Source organism: Caloenas nicobarica, chromosome 3 (genome assembly GCF_036013445.1).
Source record: "Caloenas nicobarica isolate bCalNic1 chromosome 3, bCalNic1.hap1, whole genome shotgun sequence".
Taxonomy (NCBI): domain Eukaryota; kingdom Metazoa; phylum Chordata; class Aves; order Columbiformes; family Columbidae; genus Caloenas; species Caloenas nicobarica.
In genome coordinates this window covers 6,781,429-6,797,483 of record NC_088247.1, presented here as the reverse complement: position 1 = coordinate 6,797,483, position 16,055 = coordinate 6,781,429, and the positions used below count along the sequence as shown (strand labels likewise).

The window sequence follows — 16,055 nt, the reverse complement described above, 5'->3', positions numbered from 1 at the left end:
CCCGCCTCAGGCTCCCTCAGCGCCTCAGGCTCCCTCAGCGCCTCAGGCCGCCCGCCGCCTGTCACCTGTCACCGTCCGATCTGCGCCTCATCTGCGGCCGCCGCACGGCACGGGACACCCGCCTCCACCCAGCCGTGGCTGGCTCGGCCGTCTGCAGGACGGGGATGGTGACACCGGGCTGAGGGACAGCAGTCCTGCCTGTGGATGGGGCCAAGCAGCATCTCTGAGGGCCTCGGGGAGCAGCAAGTGCGGGTGCTCTGTTTGCTGCCCCCCTTCACGTAGCCTGGACCGTCACCCTGCTGCGTTTCATCTGTTCAGCTCTGCAAGAACGTGATTTCTCCCAGGTTTCGCCCCCTTTTTCCCAGGCCGACCCTTGAGGTTTTGATGAAGCTGCGTTCCAGCCTTTAGGGACAATGGTCTGAAGTGGAGGTGTGAGGAGGAGGAAGGCCCAGGACTTCAGGGAGCCTTTCTCAGGCCGCAGGAGACCCCAGCCCAGGAACCTCAGGGCCGCCCTCAGGCTAATTCTTGGCTTCTGAAACTGAAGCTGGTAAGTAAATAAATATGGCCAAGTGCTTCACAGGGTAGAAGCTTCGGCTTGAAAAGTTTCGAATTGCAAAACACTAAGAAGTAATGCAGAAAGTGGCATGTTTTGCTATTCAAATTATTTATTTTTAATACAAAATACTGTGAATCAGCACTGTTACAAACCTCTTTAGTGTTTCATGCTCAAAAAAAGGAGCTTTTTTAGCTATTAATATAGCTAAAACAGTTTTTCACTACAAGTCTTTTAAAATTACTTTTTTACAACTCAGTAGATCAGGTACTTGTGCATATCTACCATCAGGGTTATCTGAGTAACAGGATTGCAGGCAGGACCGCTCAGGATGTAACTAAAGAAGCAGCTTTGACTGCTGGTTTATAATTGCAGGTGATTGTGTGCAAAAAGTTTCTCAGACTGACAACTAGAAAAATTACAGTATTTCTGAACAAAAACTTCTGATACTCTAATAACAGTGAGATTGTTTCTAACCTGAAGTCACACACCCAAATGCATGCAGGCACAGCAGATACAATAAAAAAGTACAAGTGCAAGCCAAGAAGATGCCCAAAGTGTTGGCATATTGAAGGTACTAGTTGCAAAGACTAGTCTAGAAGAAATACTGAGTATTTGTTCAGAGGGCTGTGTCTTGTACAGTCATTTAATTACTAGATATTGATGAATCAAAGCCAGCTTTGTTCTGTCTACATTATGATTGGTTATACACTGCATTTTTGCTTCCTGATTCCAAAGATAAGCCTGGTGACAAACAGCAGTAGTATCCTTCTCTATGAAATCTGGAAAGCTTTAGATTTAAAAGTAAAAATCACTTATATTCAAAAATTTTGTGTTTTTAAGAGAACATCATAGTTCCACCTACATTTAAAATGGGCAGTATGTATTTCTGTGGGAAAGCGGTAGCTTCATGACTTGGTCTGACACATCAGCACTGGGACTCTCAAAGGACAAGTAGTTCAACCTGGTCCATGTGTCCTGTGAGTCCTTTAAGAGGGACAAAGCGAAACAGGCTTTTGATTTCCTGGCCACAGGACTGCATTTCACTCATGGATATTATTCAAATGGTTGAGTGAAGAGGTCAGGCGGTCTCTGGGAAATAACAGAAACACAACCCCTTCCACCTTTTGTGCAAAGCGAATTTGAAATCAGGTAAACTGCTTTAATCTTTTTCAGTTCCTAGGACTAGAGGTTTGGTTTGCTGAGGCATCAGGCTAATGAGAGGTAGTTCTTTATGTGTGTGCAAATGTAATAATAACAAAAATTCTCAAATAATTTTATAGACTGCTTAACCACAGAAGATCACAGAATGGTTGGGGTTGGAAGGGACCTCTGGAGATCATCCAGTCCAACCCACCTGCTACAGCAGGTTCACCAGAGCAGATCACACAGGAATGTGTCCAGGTGGGTTTGAATGTCTCCAGAGAAGGAGACTCCACAACCTCTCTGGGCAGCCTGTTCCAGGGCTCTGGCACCTCAAAGGAAAGAAGTTTCTCCTCATATTCAGATGGAACCTCCTGTACTTCAGTCTGTGCCCGTTGCCCCTCATCCCATCGTTGGGCACCACTGAAAAGAGTCTGGTCCATCCTCTTGCCACCCACCCTTGAGATATTTATGAACATCGGTGTTCAGTGCTGTGTTGTTCAAGCTGCTTTTGCCCTTAACAATAGGAACCATCTCCATTATCAAACAAGCAAACAGTATTATGTTCTACTTGCTTAGTATATTTGTTTTCCCTTGTTTATTGTTCCATAAAGCTGATGCTGGCTGCCCGTTGCAGTATTATTGTGACCATTTTATCTTTTGCTTAACTTAAATTTCATATAGCAGTCTGCCAAGCAAAGAGTATCCTTAAGCCATGGCTACTGCTAACCAGTAAGGACTTGGTTTGAGACAACAACCCATATGTGCGATTCTACTGCCAGTCTCCTAAATGAATTAGTTCCCTGTGGGGTGGCGATGCCTTGTGGAATGAGGGTTCAGCTTTCCGATTCTTCTTTGCTTTGGGAATACTGAAGTGGTTTCACGATTTTAAAAAGAACTAACTCCGCAGATCCTTCTGATTTGTTCATACGTGAGCCAGAATACTAGTGACCAAGGAGCCTATGAAAGCAAACAGAGAAGTTAGAAGCTTAAACCAGAAGTGACCCAATAAATAAATCCATTAGATTAAACTGCCTCCACTTAAAAATCAGATTCTTAATCTCATATTATGTCTTTCATTCAAAAATTGTAGTGTTGCATATGGTTAAAGCTACCCAGTCCTTCACAAGACACCTGAAACTTTTTTTCAGCTGGCCAACCGATATCTGTTTGACCTGAAATGTTTCATGTTTGGGAGGCTATTTCAGGCTGAATGCTTTTAAGTTTTTTTTTTAAAGAGTTTACTTGTTCTAAAACCTGAATCAGAAAAGGACATGGTTCTCCTTGCATAAAATTTATACCCTGCACCTGTGTAGTTGAGATGCTCTATTTTTTTTTTCAGCAGTAGATTGGCATTTGGCAAAAGGCTTCCTTGTGCTTAGGAAACACCTTCTCCCCCTCCTCTGAAACACCCACTAAATGTTCCCAAAATTACAGGCCTTTAGGAAATCTAAGTAGGCATATGTTCCATGGGAATTTTTAGCTTACTAATAAACTCGTAAAAACCTCATCAATATTGATTGTGCTCCGGCTCAGGGACATGGCGACTGAGCAACTGAGCGGAACCTCCCTGTAATTGCTCCTACCAAAGGCTGCTGCCACTGTTGTACTTGGTCAAATTAGAGAAAGGAGGCTTTTGCCTCTGATCATAGTGCTCAATCTGGTAATTTAAACAGTGTCAAGACCTTGAAGCCAGCTGGCAGAGTCTAGGTGTAGCCATAGTGTTAATTTCTTTAAAAAAAACTTAAAAAACCATAAAATGTAGTCACATCCAAACTGACTATTGCAAATTGTTCCTTGCCCAAAATAACAGTATTTATTTATCTATCTATATTTATATAACAGTATATATTTGTAGAACAGTAGATATTTATATAACAGCTGAGTTCCAGTTCCCATACTCCAACTGCTGCTTGGCTTAATTGTACAGGTGCAGCTTGAACAGCCCAGCTGTACACAGGAATACAAGAGGGGAAAAAGTGAGATCCAGGATGGAGCAGTAATGAAGTAATTCTGAGATCAGGAGAGAAGGAAGAATGAAAGTATGAGGGATGCAAAGGGAGTCCAGGGCCAGGAATAAGAAGGGTACAATGGAGAGTTTGGGGAAGGGAGAAAAGAGGGAGCCTGGAATTATTAACAAAAAAAAAAAAAAAAATTAAAGGCAAGGAAAATCAGTAGCAATTAAGCAGGACAGCATTTTCCAAATTAAAGAGGTGCAAGAGGCTATGTGGGGGAAGTGACATTGAATGCGGTTGTGTCATCCACTACATTCAGCTATACTAGCTGCAGTTAAATAAATTGTGATGCACAAATCAAATAGTTTTCAAAAAGTCTTGACAGAGAAAGAACTCCTTACATTTTAAAGCCACATTGTTCAACTGTAAAGAGAGTTAAAAGGCACTTACCATCCGCATCCAGGTTGGTATAAAGCCTTTGTAAAGGGACATAAACCCTTCACCCTGTACACTTTGAATCAAGCAGTCCATGGAAGACCTGTACAGCAAACCTCTAGCGATGTGCAAGGAGAACGAATAGTGTTAGGATTACAAATACGCAATTTAAAAAAATCTCATCCCCCCTGAAAAATAATCTGTCTCTGATAAATTTGTACAAGCAAGAGCTGTTTTGTAAGCTCACTGGTGTAACTGGGGATGCTTAGGTGGCCATCACAACACCCCCAGACATTTACTAAATCAGTAAAATGATCATCAGAAAGGTGAAGAGCAAATTAGAAACTTAGCACTTTGAAATCAGTGAGACTCAGGGTGTCAATTTTCTACTGAGAAGTCACTCTCAGAAATGTCTGTACCTTCCCTGCTTGTCTCTTGGCTGGTTCATTATCTGGGTTTTGACCACATCAGCAGGAGTTCCCAGAACAGCAGCTACCAGGCCGGAGCAGCCACTGTCAACAGCAACAGACACTTAAAGAAGAAACTAAGATTTATCACAATTTAAGCATCATGATTCTAGTTCTAATAATAAAGGCATGTTAAAACAGCTACCATAAAATCATGAGTAATACCTCATAACCTAACATAAACTAGATTCGGGAGAAGGCTTGCTAGTGTTGCTCTTGCCCGACACCAGCTGCTCTTACCGCTATATGCAGCTCTGAGGCAGGGAGAAAGGCTTCATAATAAGCAATTTGTGATATTGCTTATATAAAGCATATTTCTTCATAATTTAAGGGACTAAAAGAGGTTTTTTTGCAGGAGTTATGTTGCTCATTCTTACTGTTTGCTAAACTTAAAACTAGATTAGATAAAATAGCAGCAGTTCTAGAAAAGTGAAAATTCCTGGACTCTCACAGATCAGAGCTAAGGTGTTTAAATGCATCAGCAAGGCACTTCTATTGAGGGCAGTTTTGTAGCAATGGTTGCATCCTTTCTCTTATGTATTTTGTAAAAAATAACACCTTAGAAAGGTGCATTTTATCAGCAGTATCACTACCAAAGACTGGTGGATTCTGCTGGCACAGAGAAGTAGATCGAGACAGTGAGGCTGGAAATGCTCCACAGAGTAAAAGGGGCGATCAGGGAATACAGCACCTGGCGATACTGTGAGTCACGCTGTTGTCCACAAGTGGCGTGTTCAGAAGCAAAAAGTGTTTGACTGAGTCATAAGTGGTCAGATCTGTAAAAAGGACAATGAGAAAAAACATTGTCACAAGTAAATGGTGTCTGTGCTGTTCATTAGTGACATGGAGAGTCCAGAGGAGACCACCAAGATGATCAGAGGCCGGAACAGCTCTGCTGGAAGGACAGGCTGAGAGAGTTGGGGTTGTTCAGCCTGGAGAAGAGAAGGCTCTGGGGAGACCTTATTGCAGCCTTTCCATACTTAAAAACGGTCGATAAGAAAGATGAGGACAGACTTTTTAGCAGGGCCTGTTATGACAGGACAAGGGGTGATGGTTTTAGACTAAAAGAGGGAAGATTCAGGCCAGACATGAGGAAGAAATTTTTTACAGTGAGGGTGGTGAGAGCCTGTCCCAGGTTGCCCAGAGAGGTGGTGGATGCCCCATCCCTGGAGACATCCCAGGCCAGGCTGGATGGGGCTCTGAGCAACCTGATCTGGGTGAAGATGTCCCTGCTCATGGCAGGAGTGGGACTGGGTGAGCTTTGAAGGTCCCTTCCAACCCAAACTATTCTATGATTCTATGACAGGATGGAGGCTTGGCAAGACCTGAATTTCCCGTGCAGCTCCTGCCATTGGCACAGCTAGCACTCTGCCACTAGTTTCTGGTGACAGTTGTGGCACCTAGATGCTGTCATTAGACATGAGTACATGCTCCCTTCTACTACTGCCTTATCTGATTTGCCCTACAAATGATAATATGGATTGCAAATGGAAAGTTCTGCAAAATAACTCATTAGCCAAACCTAGAAACATCACAATAAGGACAGTTCTACCTCTCCTTCCTCTGTGCAAGCATTATAAAAATGCTAGAAACATTAGACAAAAAAAGTAGATGGTGTTATGGAAGTTATATCATATTCTTCTGAAAGCAGACATGAGTTATGGTGTCTGGACAATCTAAATGAAAGAGTTAACAGAAAGTTAACACCGGATCTAGGTTACATTTCCAGTGTCCTGACCTTAAAACTTAAGAGCTCAGCCCACTAACCAGGATAACCCTCCCAACAATTTGTAGTGATTTACAGTCGAAACGTACTCCATGGAGATTGTCCTCCACTTGTAAAAGAGTTTGTGTGTTTAAGTTTACAGGCCGAAACTGCAAGTTGATGTTATGTATGGAGAGACACACCTTAGTCATTCTATAGACCTCATGTAACAGCTCCTGCTGCAAACATTTATCCACCCAGTGATTCCTTTACTGCTGCTTATTGAGGTGGAAGCTTGCACCACCTCTCATTTCCTACCTTCAAGCCTTTTTTTATCATTCTGCTAGCATAACCCTGTGCTGAATGACCTAGAAATTAGTAGCCATCACGGCAAAGAAAATCAACTGTCCAAAAGAAAAAGTTGCCAAGGCACTGCTATATTATGTGCCAAACACAAAGCAAGTATTTATGGTGAGAACTCTCAGGCAGTGTCTTTCACTCCTAAAGACATCTCCCTCCTTTCTTGACAAACAGAACTCGAGGAAGGAGAGCAAGGACCATCCAACTTATCCTAGCCGTTTTGGAGAGACACAGGAAAGGTCTATCTCTATGTGGAGCTGCTTGAATCTGCCAAGCACTCAGGCGAATGTTTGGAGTCTCCTTCTCTGGCGACATTCAAACCCGCCTGGACACATTCCTGTGCGATCTGCTCTGGTGAACCCGCTTTAGCAGGTGGGTTAACTGGATGATCTCCAGAGGTCCCTTCAAACCCTAACCATTCTGTGATTCACCCTATAAGCTACAGTCCCTGCCTGGACTACACTCTAGGTGTACCTTCTTGCAGCTCCATCACACTGTGCCTGGGCTGTGGACCTTGTTGATCTGGATGCTGACCCATGGACTATCTCCCTAGCTCAACCTAGGACCTGTTTTATCACCACAGACCTTCTGGTGATCACTGGGCTGTGTCTGACCCTCATCAGCCCTGATGCTGGCTTGGCCTCAGACCTGCCTCATCACTACACACTTTCTCAAGGATCTGGATCTTGGTGAAACCTGCCTTCCTTTGCTGTCTTCTGCCCTGCTCACCTTGCCTGGGCACTGGGGGCTTGGTTGTGGCTGGTGAGGTCCCTGCTCTGCTGCCTGTGGGATCCTGCAGCTCCCAGCCCACCATCCCTCAGGCTCAGGCACAAACTGATTTTTAAGCAACTTGATTTTGACAGGAACAAAATGCTCAAGGCAGAAGTCACCTGCAGTGTGCTCCAAACAGGTCCACAGTGTAGATAACCAAGAAATTCTGACCAAGGAAGCAGGTGAACTTTCCTTAAAGCTTAGATGCAGCCTTAAGTGCTGCAGTCCAAGTGATTACATTTACCTCCCATGTTCACCAGAGCAGCTCTCTGGACATTTGGCACCCATCCAGCCCAAAGCCCCCGTATTCCTCCTTCGGACAGGATCTTCATAAATGCATGGTGCACTCCTCGAAACCTGAAATCAATATGCAACTCGTAAGTAGAGAGCCCAGCTATGGGGAAGCCTTTGCATATTTCAGCACTGTGCTGGACCAGGTCCTCACATAGGAATGGTAATTTATATCTGGGAGGATCTGGCCCTTTTTGATCCATCTTTGGATCCATCTTTGACTTTCACACCATGATATTTTACCAAGCGTACTGGTTGCCCTGGTAAGCAGCAATCTGGTCACTAATGACAGACGACCCATTGATCCCACAGCTGGGATGCGATGCTAAATGTATGGGACACCAAAGGATGCCAGCAGTTTTGGATGCAAAGAGCAGCATGTCCTGGTATCTGCAGGAGCACCTTGAGCCCTGCTATCTGCAGGCAAACCAACCCTTCCCTGCGCTTCTGCATCCGGCATGAGCCATTTCCCCCATCTTTTCTTCCAGCTTCCCTTCAGAAAGCCACAACCACACCCTGGGCCAAAGCGTGATCATTAGCAGGAAAAACACGCCAGCTTCAGGAGGAACCGACCGTAGTGGCTTTCCTTCCAGCTTCCTTTTTCCTTCCATCTGCATCTGCACCTTTACCAGATCAGTCGGGCTGGCGAAAAACTGTCCGATGGCACCTGCAGACATGCCTCCAACTACAGCTTTCCTGCCAGACAGGGAAAAAAATGTGCTTCAAAATACATTGAAAAGGTACAAATCACAGTGCTTGAGCTGAAGAGTTCAGCAGTGGGACCCAGGTGGAACAAGTGTAAATGGTCATTCCTTATACTAACAGGCAGGGTTAAGGTAATGTGGAGACTGCAGGTAGTTAAGGTGTCAATAATACTTCTGTCAATTTTAAGAAAGGGTTAAAACTTATCTGGGGAAAAAATATCAAGTTATCGTACGTCACCAAGATGCTCTGCTTCTTCTCCAGGTTACATTATGCTCGTCATTTAAGGTTTAAAGGCAGGATGGCTAGGTACACAAGTAAGGGATGGTGCTCCATACATTATAATAACTGAATGCTGATCTGAAACTGTAAACTGCTCGCTGATATATAAAACTTTTCTTTATCTCCCATTGCTACTAGATGAGTTTTGTTAATTTTCTGATTCTACTTGTTTTAGTAGAACTGGAACTTTCAGTATTATCCCTACTCCCCCTTCCGTAGCATCAGGCATGACATATACTTCATCTGTATTAGATTTTATAAATGCCGTCTTTAAAACATTACATTTTTCACCCAAGATTTTATTTTGGAGCAAATGCTTGATTGGATATGATACTGTATATGATTATAAAATATATGACTGACATTTTAACTATAAGGATTTGACAATTAGAAATTACCAAATTTTGCAGAACTTACAGAAAAATCTGCTTCATTCCCCACAGGCAAAGAGTTAATTCTGTGTCTGTATGCCACTTGCATTGTCAAAAAAGGGACTAAGATTTAACTGTTGCTGGATTAAACTTGCAAAACAGAGTCTTTGGGTTTGCTTTTTATAGGGATCACTTGTCTCCTCAGGAAGGATGCACAGGTTTAACTAAGGCTGACATTTGTCATACATAAATGAAAAAAATAGTGTCTTTTTCTTCACAACACGCCTCTTTAGTAGCCAGGAGATTTCCTTCTCTCACTAAGATACACAACTAGAATCCTATTCCCCTTACACTCTCTATTTATAATCCAGTGGCATAATAATTTCTTACCCAGGCAGTATGGCAAGGAGCAAACCAGCAAAGTGTTGCTGTATGGCTGCTACACAACACCTAGTGCAGGGGTGTCAAACTCATTTTCACAGGGGGCCACATCAGCCCCACGGTTGCCTTCCAAGGGCCGAATGTAATTTTAGGACTGTATAAATGTAACTATTCCAAACGAGTTTGACGTCCTTGACCTAGTGGGACCCACCCCTTCAACAGCTGGGAATCTGAGATGTACCACCCCTCACTTCTTTTCTCCAGAGCTCCAGAGGATATTTGAGATGTCCATCATACCTTTGGAAATGTGTCCTCATCCCTTGTGGAGCTATTGGAGCTCTGGGGTGAGCTCAGCTGAGCAGGGCACGAGCTGTAAGTCCAGCTTGGCTCAGCTGAACCCCTGGTTTGCATTACCCAGGCAGCAGTAGGATTAGTCACAGTTACGCTGGTGTCGGGTTTGTGCAATGGCTTCTCCAACATCTGTCACAGCTGTACAGTCACCTGCGCTTCCCAACACCCCCTGGCCCACGTGGAAATAAAAGAGCTGCCGCTGCATCACAGACCTTGAGTCACGGTAAAGCTGCCCGGCCTCTGCTCCCATCCAGGCTAATTCCTGCCAGCCCAAGACAGCTACTCCTATCAATGCAGTTTATCATCCCTCTCCATCTCTTTAGTAGAGTATCCTTATTAGAGTAATCACAGTCCTATTTAAGCCTCTAAGAAACTCATTTCAATATTTCTTAGACCTGTTCCGTTCTGAATGAAAAGATACTGCCCTGAAGCTAAAATCGGAAAGTCTGTAACAGCTCTTAAACCCCTGCTTTATTTTTACTCTTTTTAGGGTAAGCGAGCCATGAAGAAAAGACAGATTTTATGGCTGCAGGACTCCTACAGTAAGGACAATCCCCAAACAGGCAAAAGCATAAATACACAACATTACCACAAAGGAAAGCTTTCATCCTCAGCCCTGCCAAGCACGGAGTCACGGAGATGTTCGTACACAACCATCCGAATGCCAGAGTACACTGTGGAAAACAAAAGCAGGAGACGATTCTTGGGTCTGTCATTTCTGGAGGTCACACTGTGATAGAGAGATCAAGAGATTGGTTGGAAGACACTCCAGAGCTTGCCTAGGCCAGCTGGTCACTGCTCTGGCATTTGTGATCAAAACAGGGACAGTGAGGGGGCTGCCTGGTAGCATGGCCAGAGCCAGAACCTTTCAGCATCAGAGAATCTCTCTCATCTGAGCCAGGAGGCAGCACGACTTATGCCCACACGCTAAGGAGATGTGACCACATTGCTTCCCTCCTACCTGGTGCCAAGCACAAAACCTCCCACAAGTGCTTTTGAGGTTTGTTGCTGTCACCCTATTTCCAAATAAAGCACAGAAAGCTGTTACTTGTGGCCAAACCGTTAATGCATTTCTTCATTCTAGTGCTTGCAACCTTATATGTTTTTTTTCCCCAGCCCATCCCCACTTCCCTTAAATAAAAGATATTTATTGTTCTGAGGATTCTGCGCCTGCATGCGCTGAAGACCTTCCTGCAGAGACCACAGGGAAATTATATTTTGTTGTCCCAGAAGCCAGATTAAGGCGGTGAGGGAATGGGCAAGAGAGGATATTGAGCCAGAATCCCATATATTTAAAAGTGGGATTGCAGGGTGGACTGAAAAATCCTCACAGATATATTTAAAGTCCAAGAAGATACAGCAAGCTCACTTCAAAAGGCTATTGGCCACAGAAGGCAGGACCCAAACTTGTCCCGTCATGAGCGGATAATCACCTATGTGGCGGTAGACAGCTGGTGTGGCTCCTTGCCAGAGCTTTCGGAATCCCTCCTCTTGCACGATGCCAGCCGCCGTGCGCAGCATCCCACGGTAAGGGACCGCCCGACTGGCGGCAGCTCCATCGTGATGAACGGCAGCTTCGCCTTGGACCTGCAGGCGGGTTTTCGTGAGATCCAGGGGAAATGTCACTGCAGGGAAAGAGCAGGGAACAAACGTGACTATGGGTGCAGCTGTGGGGAGACCTACCATGCTGGTCACATCTGTGACCCGGTGGGTTCTGTGTGAGCACCAGCGGACTGCAGGGACCGTACCCAAGGGGGTGCAGGTGATCCGTGGAGAACAGTAGAGTCACATCCAGATCTGCTAAAGCATCTCTGCTCACGAGTAACCAAAATATGTTCCTGTCTAACACCAAGTCTTTCTCCCTTATTTATTGTTGCAGATTAGTTATGCAATACGCCTACTTTCCAAGAGACTTTGGATTAAAAATCCTGTTCCAGTTATTCCTCTTGAATAAACATCAGTCAAATCTCTTACTGAGTGTGTGCCCCGTCCAGTTCTGCCCAGCATGGTGGCAGCACACATTACAGAGTCAGGAGCAACCCCACGGTGGCTGTCATGTAATACAGACACCCATGCAGGTGGACATCTGCCTTACAAACCTGAAAACATACCAGAGCTGCTTTGCTGATGCAGAGACAAAAAGCAAGTTTAGCCTGTCATTTGTCTCAGTGGTGGCCAGGCAAAGTGGTCCACCTGGATCTCAGCATTCCAGGACTGCTCCTGAAACAGTATGGGTACGTATTTGCTGCCCCAAATTTCACTTCCAGGGCAGGAGTGTCAGTGGGTGATGGATCTTCCCAGCCCATCTCAGGCGATGAGTCCCCAGGAGCAGGGTTGTATTTGGTTCGATACCTCTGCAACATACCGTGCTACAGGGTCCTTCCAGAGCAGGACTCAGAGGTACAAGGGAAATGCAGTCAAAGCCTCAGCAGATTTACAGTCTGTTCACGAACTAAGTTTGGTATTCATGTTTAAAGAGTAGCAAAGATTGCCAAGTTACAAATCATGAGAGCAATGCAACAGATTCGCCTGTAAGAGCTTGTAGAAATTATATAGAATATGATAAGAAATATTCCAAATAAGTTACTGATCACAAAGTAGTGCTATGCAGTTACCAAGGTGCTTCTTTCTTGCATTAGAGCAAGCAGTTTACTATACTACATTTTTACAGACATCTCGACCGTAACCGGAAACATAAGATTTGATTTTCCTTTGATAACCTGCTTTAACTATGAAAAGCAAATTCCTGAAGACGTCAGCCCTTTGCTACTAATTTAGGCAACAGATAGTCCTGCCTCTTTAGTCTTCTTCCAGAAACCCAGCAAGTGCAAAGCTTAAATTAGTCACAACAGCTCTGTTGTCACTGCAGCCCTTTGGTCTTGGAGGCCAAGATTTTGACCGGAAAAACCCCTCCCTCCAGTCACAGTCAGGTGGTAAAAAAAGACTCGCAAGGCTTAAATTATGGAAAAGTCACGATGAGCAGAGTGGAACGAACAGATTTGCTGGAGCAGAAAAGCTGGAGTGAACACCGAGGAATGAGGCATCTGGAGATTGAAGCTCCCCGTGCCACCCGTAAGTTAAATTTTGACCCCCTTCCCTCTCAGAAAATGATGGTGAGTTGTACCTAGTTCTGCCACAGCCGCTGCACAGGCTGACAGAGCGAATTTGCTGGCTCGGGGCCATCTCTCTGGAAGAGGTAAGCTCTTCTCTTCTTCTGCAGGTGACATCTAGCATCTAACATGAAACAAGGCTAAAACCAGCCACCCTGCGAGGGTCTGAAGCAAAACCAGCCCCTAACTCAGCTCTGTTGTGGGTTGTTGAGGAGACAAATTGCTGAAGGTCATGTTTCTCCAGTGCCAGCGCCGGGAACTGCAGCAATCCAAGTGCCTTCTGCAGAACTGCGAGGTCCTCGTGCAGTGACACGAGACTCCTGCGCAACAGGCTCCTGGGAAATGTAGTCTGTCACCAACGCTACCCTCTGCCAGGAAACCGGCAGTGCAGGTACAGTCACACACACCATTTTGCCAGTTATCTACATTAAAAATATATATATAATTAATGAGATCTCATGATTATGAGAACACATGTGGGCTCTGTTTGCTTTATGGGGTGCTGTCTTGACGGCAACGCCTCAAGAGCCCCAGACTGCATCCCCATGCCAGATGGCTGCACAGGCACCCAAGATGTATAAATTGATCCAGAGCTGGTTTAATTAAAGCTGCATTATGAACAGCTACGTGCAGAGCTGGAGAACTAAGTTCTCCTAGTTAGCAATTCACATCTCCTGGGGATTAGGCACAGAGCAGTGCAGTGTGAGCAAGGGACATGCAAACCGGAGAATACAGAAGCTGATCTCTGCCCAAATGTGAAAAGTTTAAAGCTTTTCCTGGCTGAATGCTGAAGCCCTGTTAATGGTGTGCCTAATTGTCCCCATTTCTCTCAAATTAATGGATGCATATTTAGGTTCTCATAATGAAAAAAAAAAAAGAGTAAGGCATGCACTGTTCAAGAGAAGCTTTTCATTTATCATTAAGGCTCAGCTGAATCACTAAGTTAATCATTAGCCATTAATCACTAATCCTCATGCTGAGGATTTGAGGATTTTTTTAGGTCACAGAAACTTATCCCAGAACACCCCCCACCCCCCTGTCTGACTGATTAACATTTTGGTGTGCAGTCCAGGTCACAACGTTTCAGACAAATTAAGGGATCACTGCAGGTGAAATATTCAGCCAAAGTGAGATGAATTTATCCTGTCAGTCACCAGGAACCAGTTTTAAATTGGATCCTGCTTTGGGTTAAAATTTGTTAGAATTCATGCAGTAACGGGACAAAGCACTGACAAAACCCTGATTAAAATGGAAAGAAGGCGTATTGCAATTTAATGCAAACATGCCTGGCTGCACTGAGGGTACGAGCGGTTCAGAGGCTCACTCTAGGCATTTTATGCAATCTGCTGTTAGTGCTTTTGTGCCTCCCTCCATAGCTATTTTCTGGGTTTGCATCAGCTTGTGCCACTTTATATCAGCCTGTATATCATCGATTCGTAGAGTAATTTAGAGTGGAGAGGACGTCTAGAGGTCATCTAGTACAATACTCAGAGAAGGGAGAGCTTCAGAGTTACATCACGGTGTCCAGGGCCTTGTTTGGTCACCATCTGAAGACCTCCAAGGATGAGGATTTCACAACCACAGCCTCCTCCAGTGCTTAACTGCTCTGTGAACACTTTTTCCTTATATTCAATCAGAATTTCCCCTGTTGTGTCTTATGTGCATTGCCTCTCAGTGCTTAGATGTACATCCCTGGGGACGGTCTCGCTCTGTCTTCTCAAAACCCACATTTTAGGGGTGAAAGACAACAACTAGATCCCTCCTTAAAATAAACCCCGTAACATTGTGGCATAGATCACTTTAAACTCACTACTCAAGGTGTGTGTATGATGTAAATATACTCAAATATTACAGGCTTTTATTTCTCTTCTAACATAGAAGTGTAGTAATATCAAAGTTAAAAGTGATTTATCTGTTTCTTCCAGACAGTTTGCAAAATGGAAATCCACATCCCACTTGTCACGGTTGATATTTTGGGCTTGTTCTTATGCACCTCTGAGTAATGTAGGTAACATGTCAATATATTTCAGCACAACTGTTTTAATCGAGGCCATAGTTCTGTTTTTCACAGCTCTTAACCTCCTACTATCAGGTGTATTTCTGCTGTGCTACTCTTACTGTACTGCCTGTCTACACAGGTACCAAGTGTCCTGTCTGTGCACCTGTTCCTGTATAAGAAGGGAGTTAAACTGTGTTCGTACAAAGCACTTTAAATGGAATAATCATGTTCATACAAAGCGCTGTACAAATTGTGCACCGTACAAACAGTGTGGTGGTCCCACGGCACGGTGTTAGAAAATAGACTAGCAATGAGCTATATCCTTCTCCTAGTAAAATACATAAAGCTGGTGACTAGATAGGGCCTCTGGGTTAGTAACTACTGAAATATTATAAAAATATGCATGAGGACAAGTTCAGGCACAGTCCAGGTTTATCGATTACTCAGACATCAGTGTGGTTTTATTCTAGTGAGATTTGGGAGCATAGATATGAAGAGAGTGGAACAAAGTTGGGTTCGGGAGGAAGGACATGGGGAAACAGTTTTGGGGGCAGAGCCAGAAAGGCTGAGACCAATTAAAAAGGAAATGCATGTGTGGAGGTGGTATTTGAGTAAAGGGAGAAATGTAAGATGTGATTTACAACTGGATGCCTGTCTGTGGAACAAACATATCAGATGAAGAGCTAGAAAGTCTGAGCAGGTCTTATTCAACCAAGGAGTCTGGACCTGAGGATCAGGTCCTGGGATCAAGCAGAAGAAGAGGTTTGGACAAAGAGCCAGAGCAAAAGAAGAAAAATCCCCAAAAGAAAAAAAAGGAGAGGAGAGGAGAGGGAAAAGAAAAAACAATCAACCAACCAAAACCACAAGCAAACAAACAAAAAAAACCCCATACAAACAACAATAAAAACAGCTGAGGTTGGAAGGGTCCTGGAGACTGGCTAGTTCAACACTCTGCTCAAAGCAGGTTCACCTAGAGGAGGTTCTGAGGACTGTGTCCAGCTGGATTTTGAATATCTCCCAGGACTTCCCAGCCTCTCTGGGCAACCTGTTCCAGTGTCTGGCTACCATCACAATGAAAAAAATAATTTTAAGTGGAATTTTCTGCATTTGTGCACACTGCCTCTTGCCTTTTCACTGGGCACCACTAGGAAGAGCCTGACTCCATCCTCTTCACACTCT

At 44.4% G+C, this 16,055-nt stretch overlaps 1 protein-coding gene across 1 annotated transcript; it reads right to left on the bottom strand.

Moving 5' to 3' along the window:
- Nucleotides 1-2,055: 2,055 nt before the first annotated feature.
- Nucleotides 2,056-13,219, bottom strand: SLC25A27 (solute carrier family 25 member 27). The gene is made up of 9 exons (XM_065631150.1): nucleotides 12,892-13,219; nucleotides 11,201-11,392; nucleotides 10,357-10,441; nucleotides 8,254-8,376; nucleotides 7,634-7,746; nucleotides 5,245-5,329; nucleotides 4,506-4,598; nucleotides 4,102-4,204; nucleotides 2,056-2,656 (listed from the first exon to the last, which is right to left on the bottom strand). Exons 1-9 carry the CDS (start codon nucleotides 12,992-12,994, stop codon nucleotides 2,585-2,587), a joined length of 969 nt encoding a protein of 322 aa, XP_065487222.1. The 5' UTR covers nucleotides 12,995-13,219; the 3' UTR covers nucleotides 2,056-2,584.
- Between the last annotated feature and the right edge of the window lie 2,836 nt (nucleotides 13,220-16,055).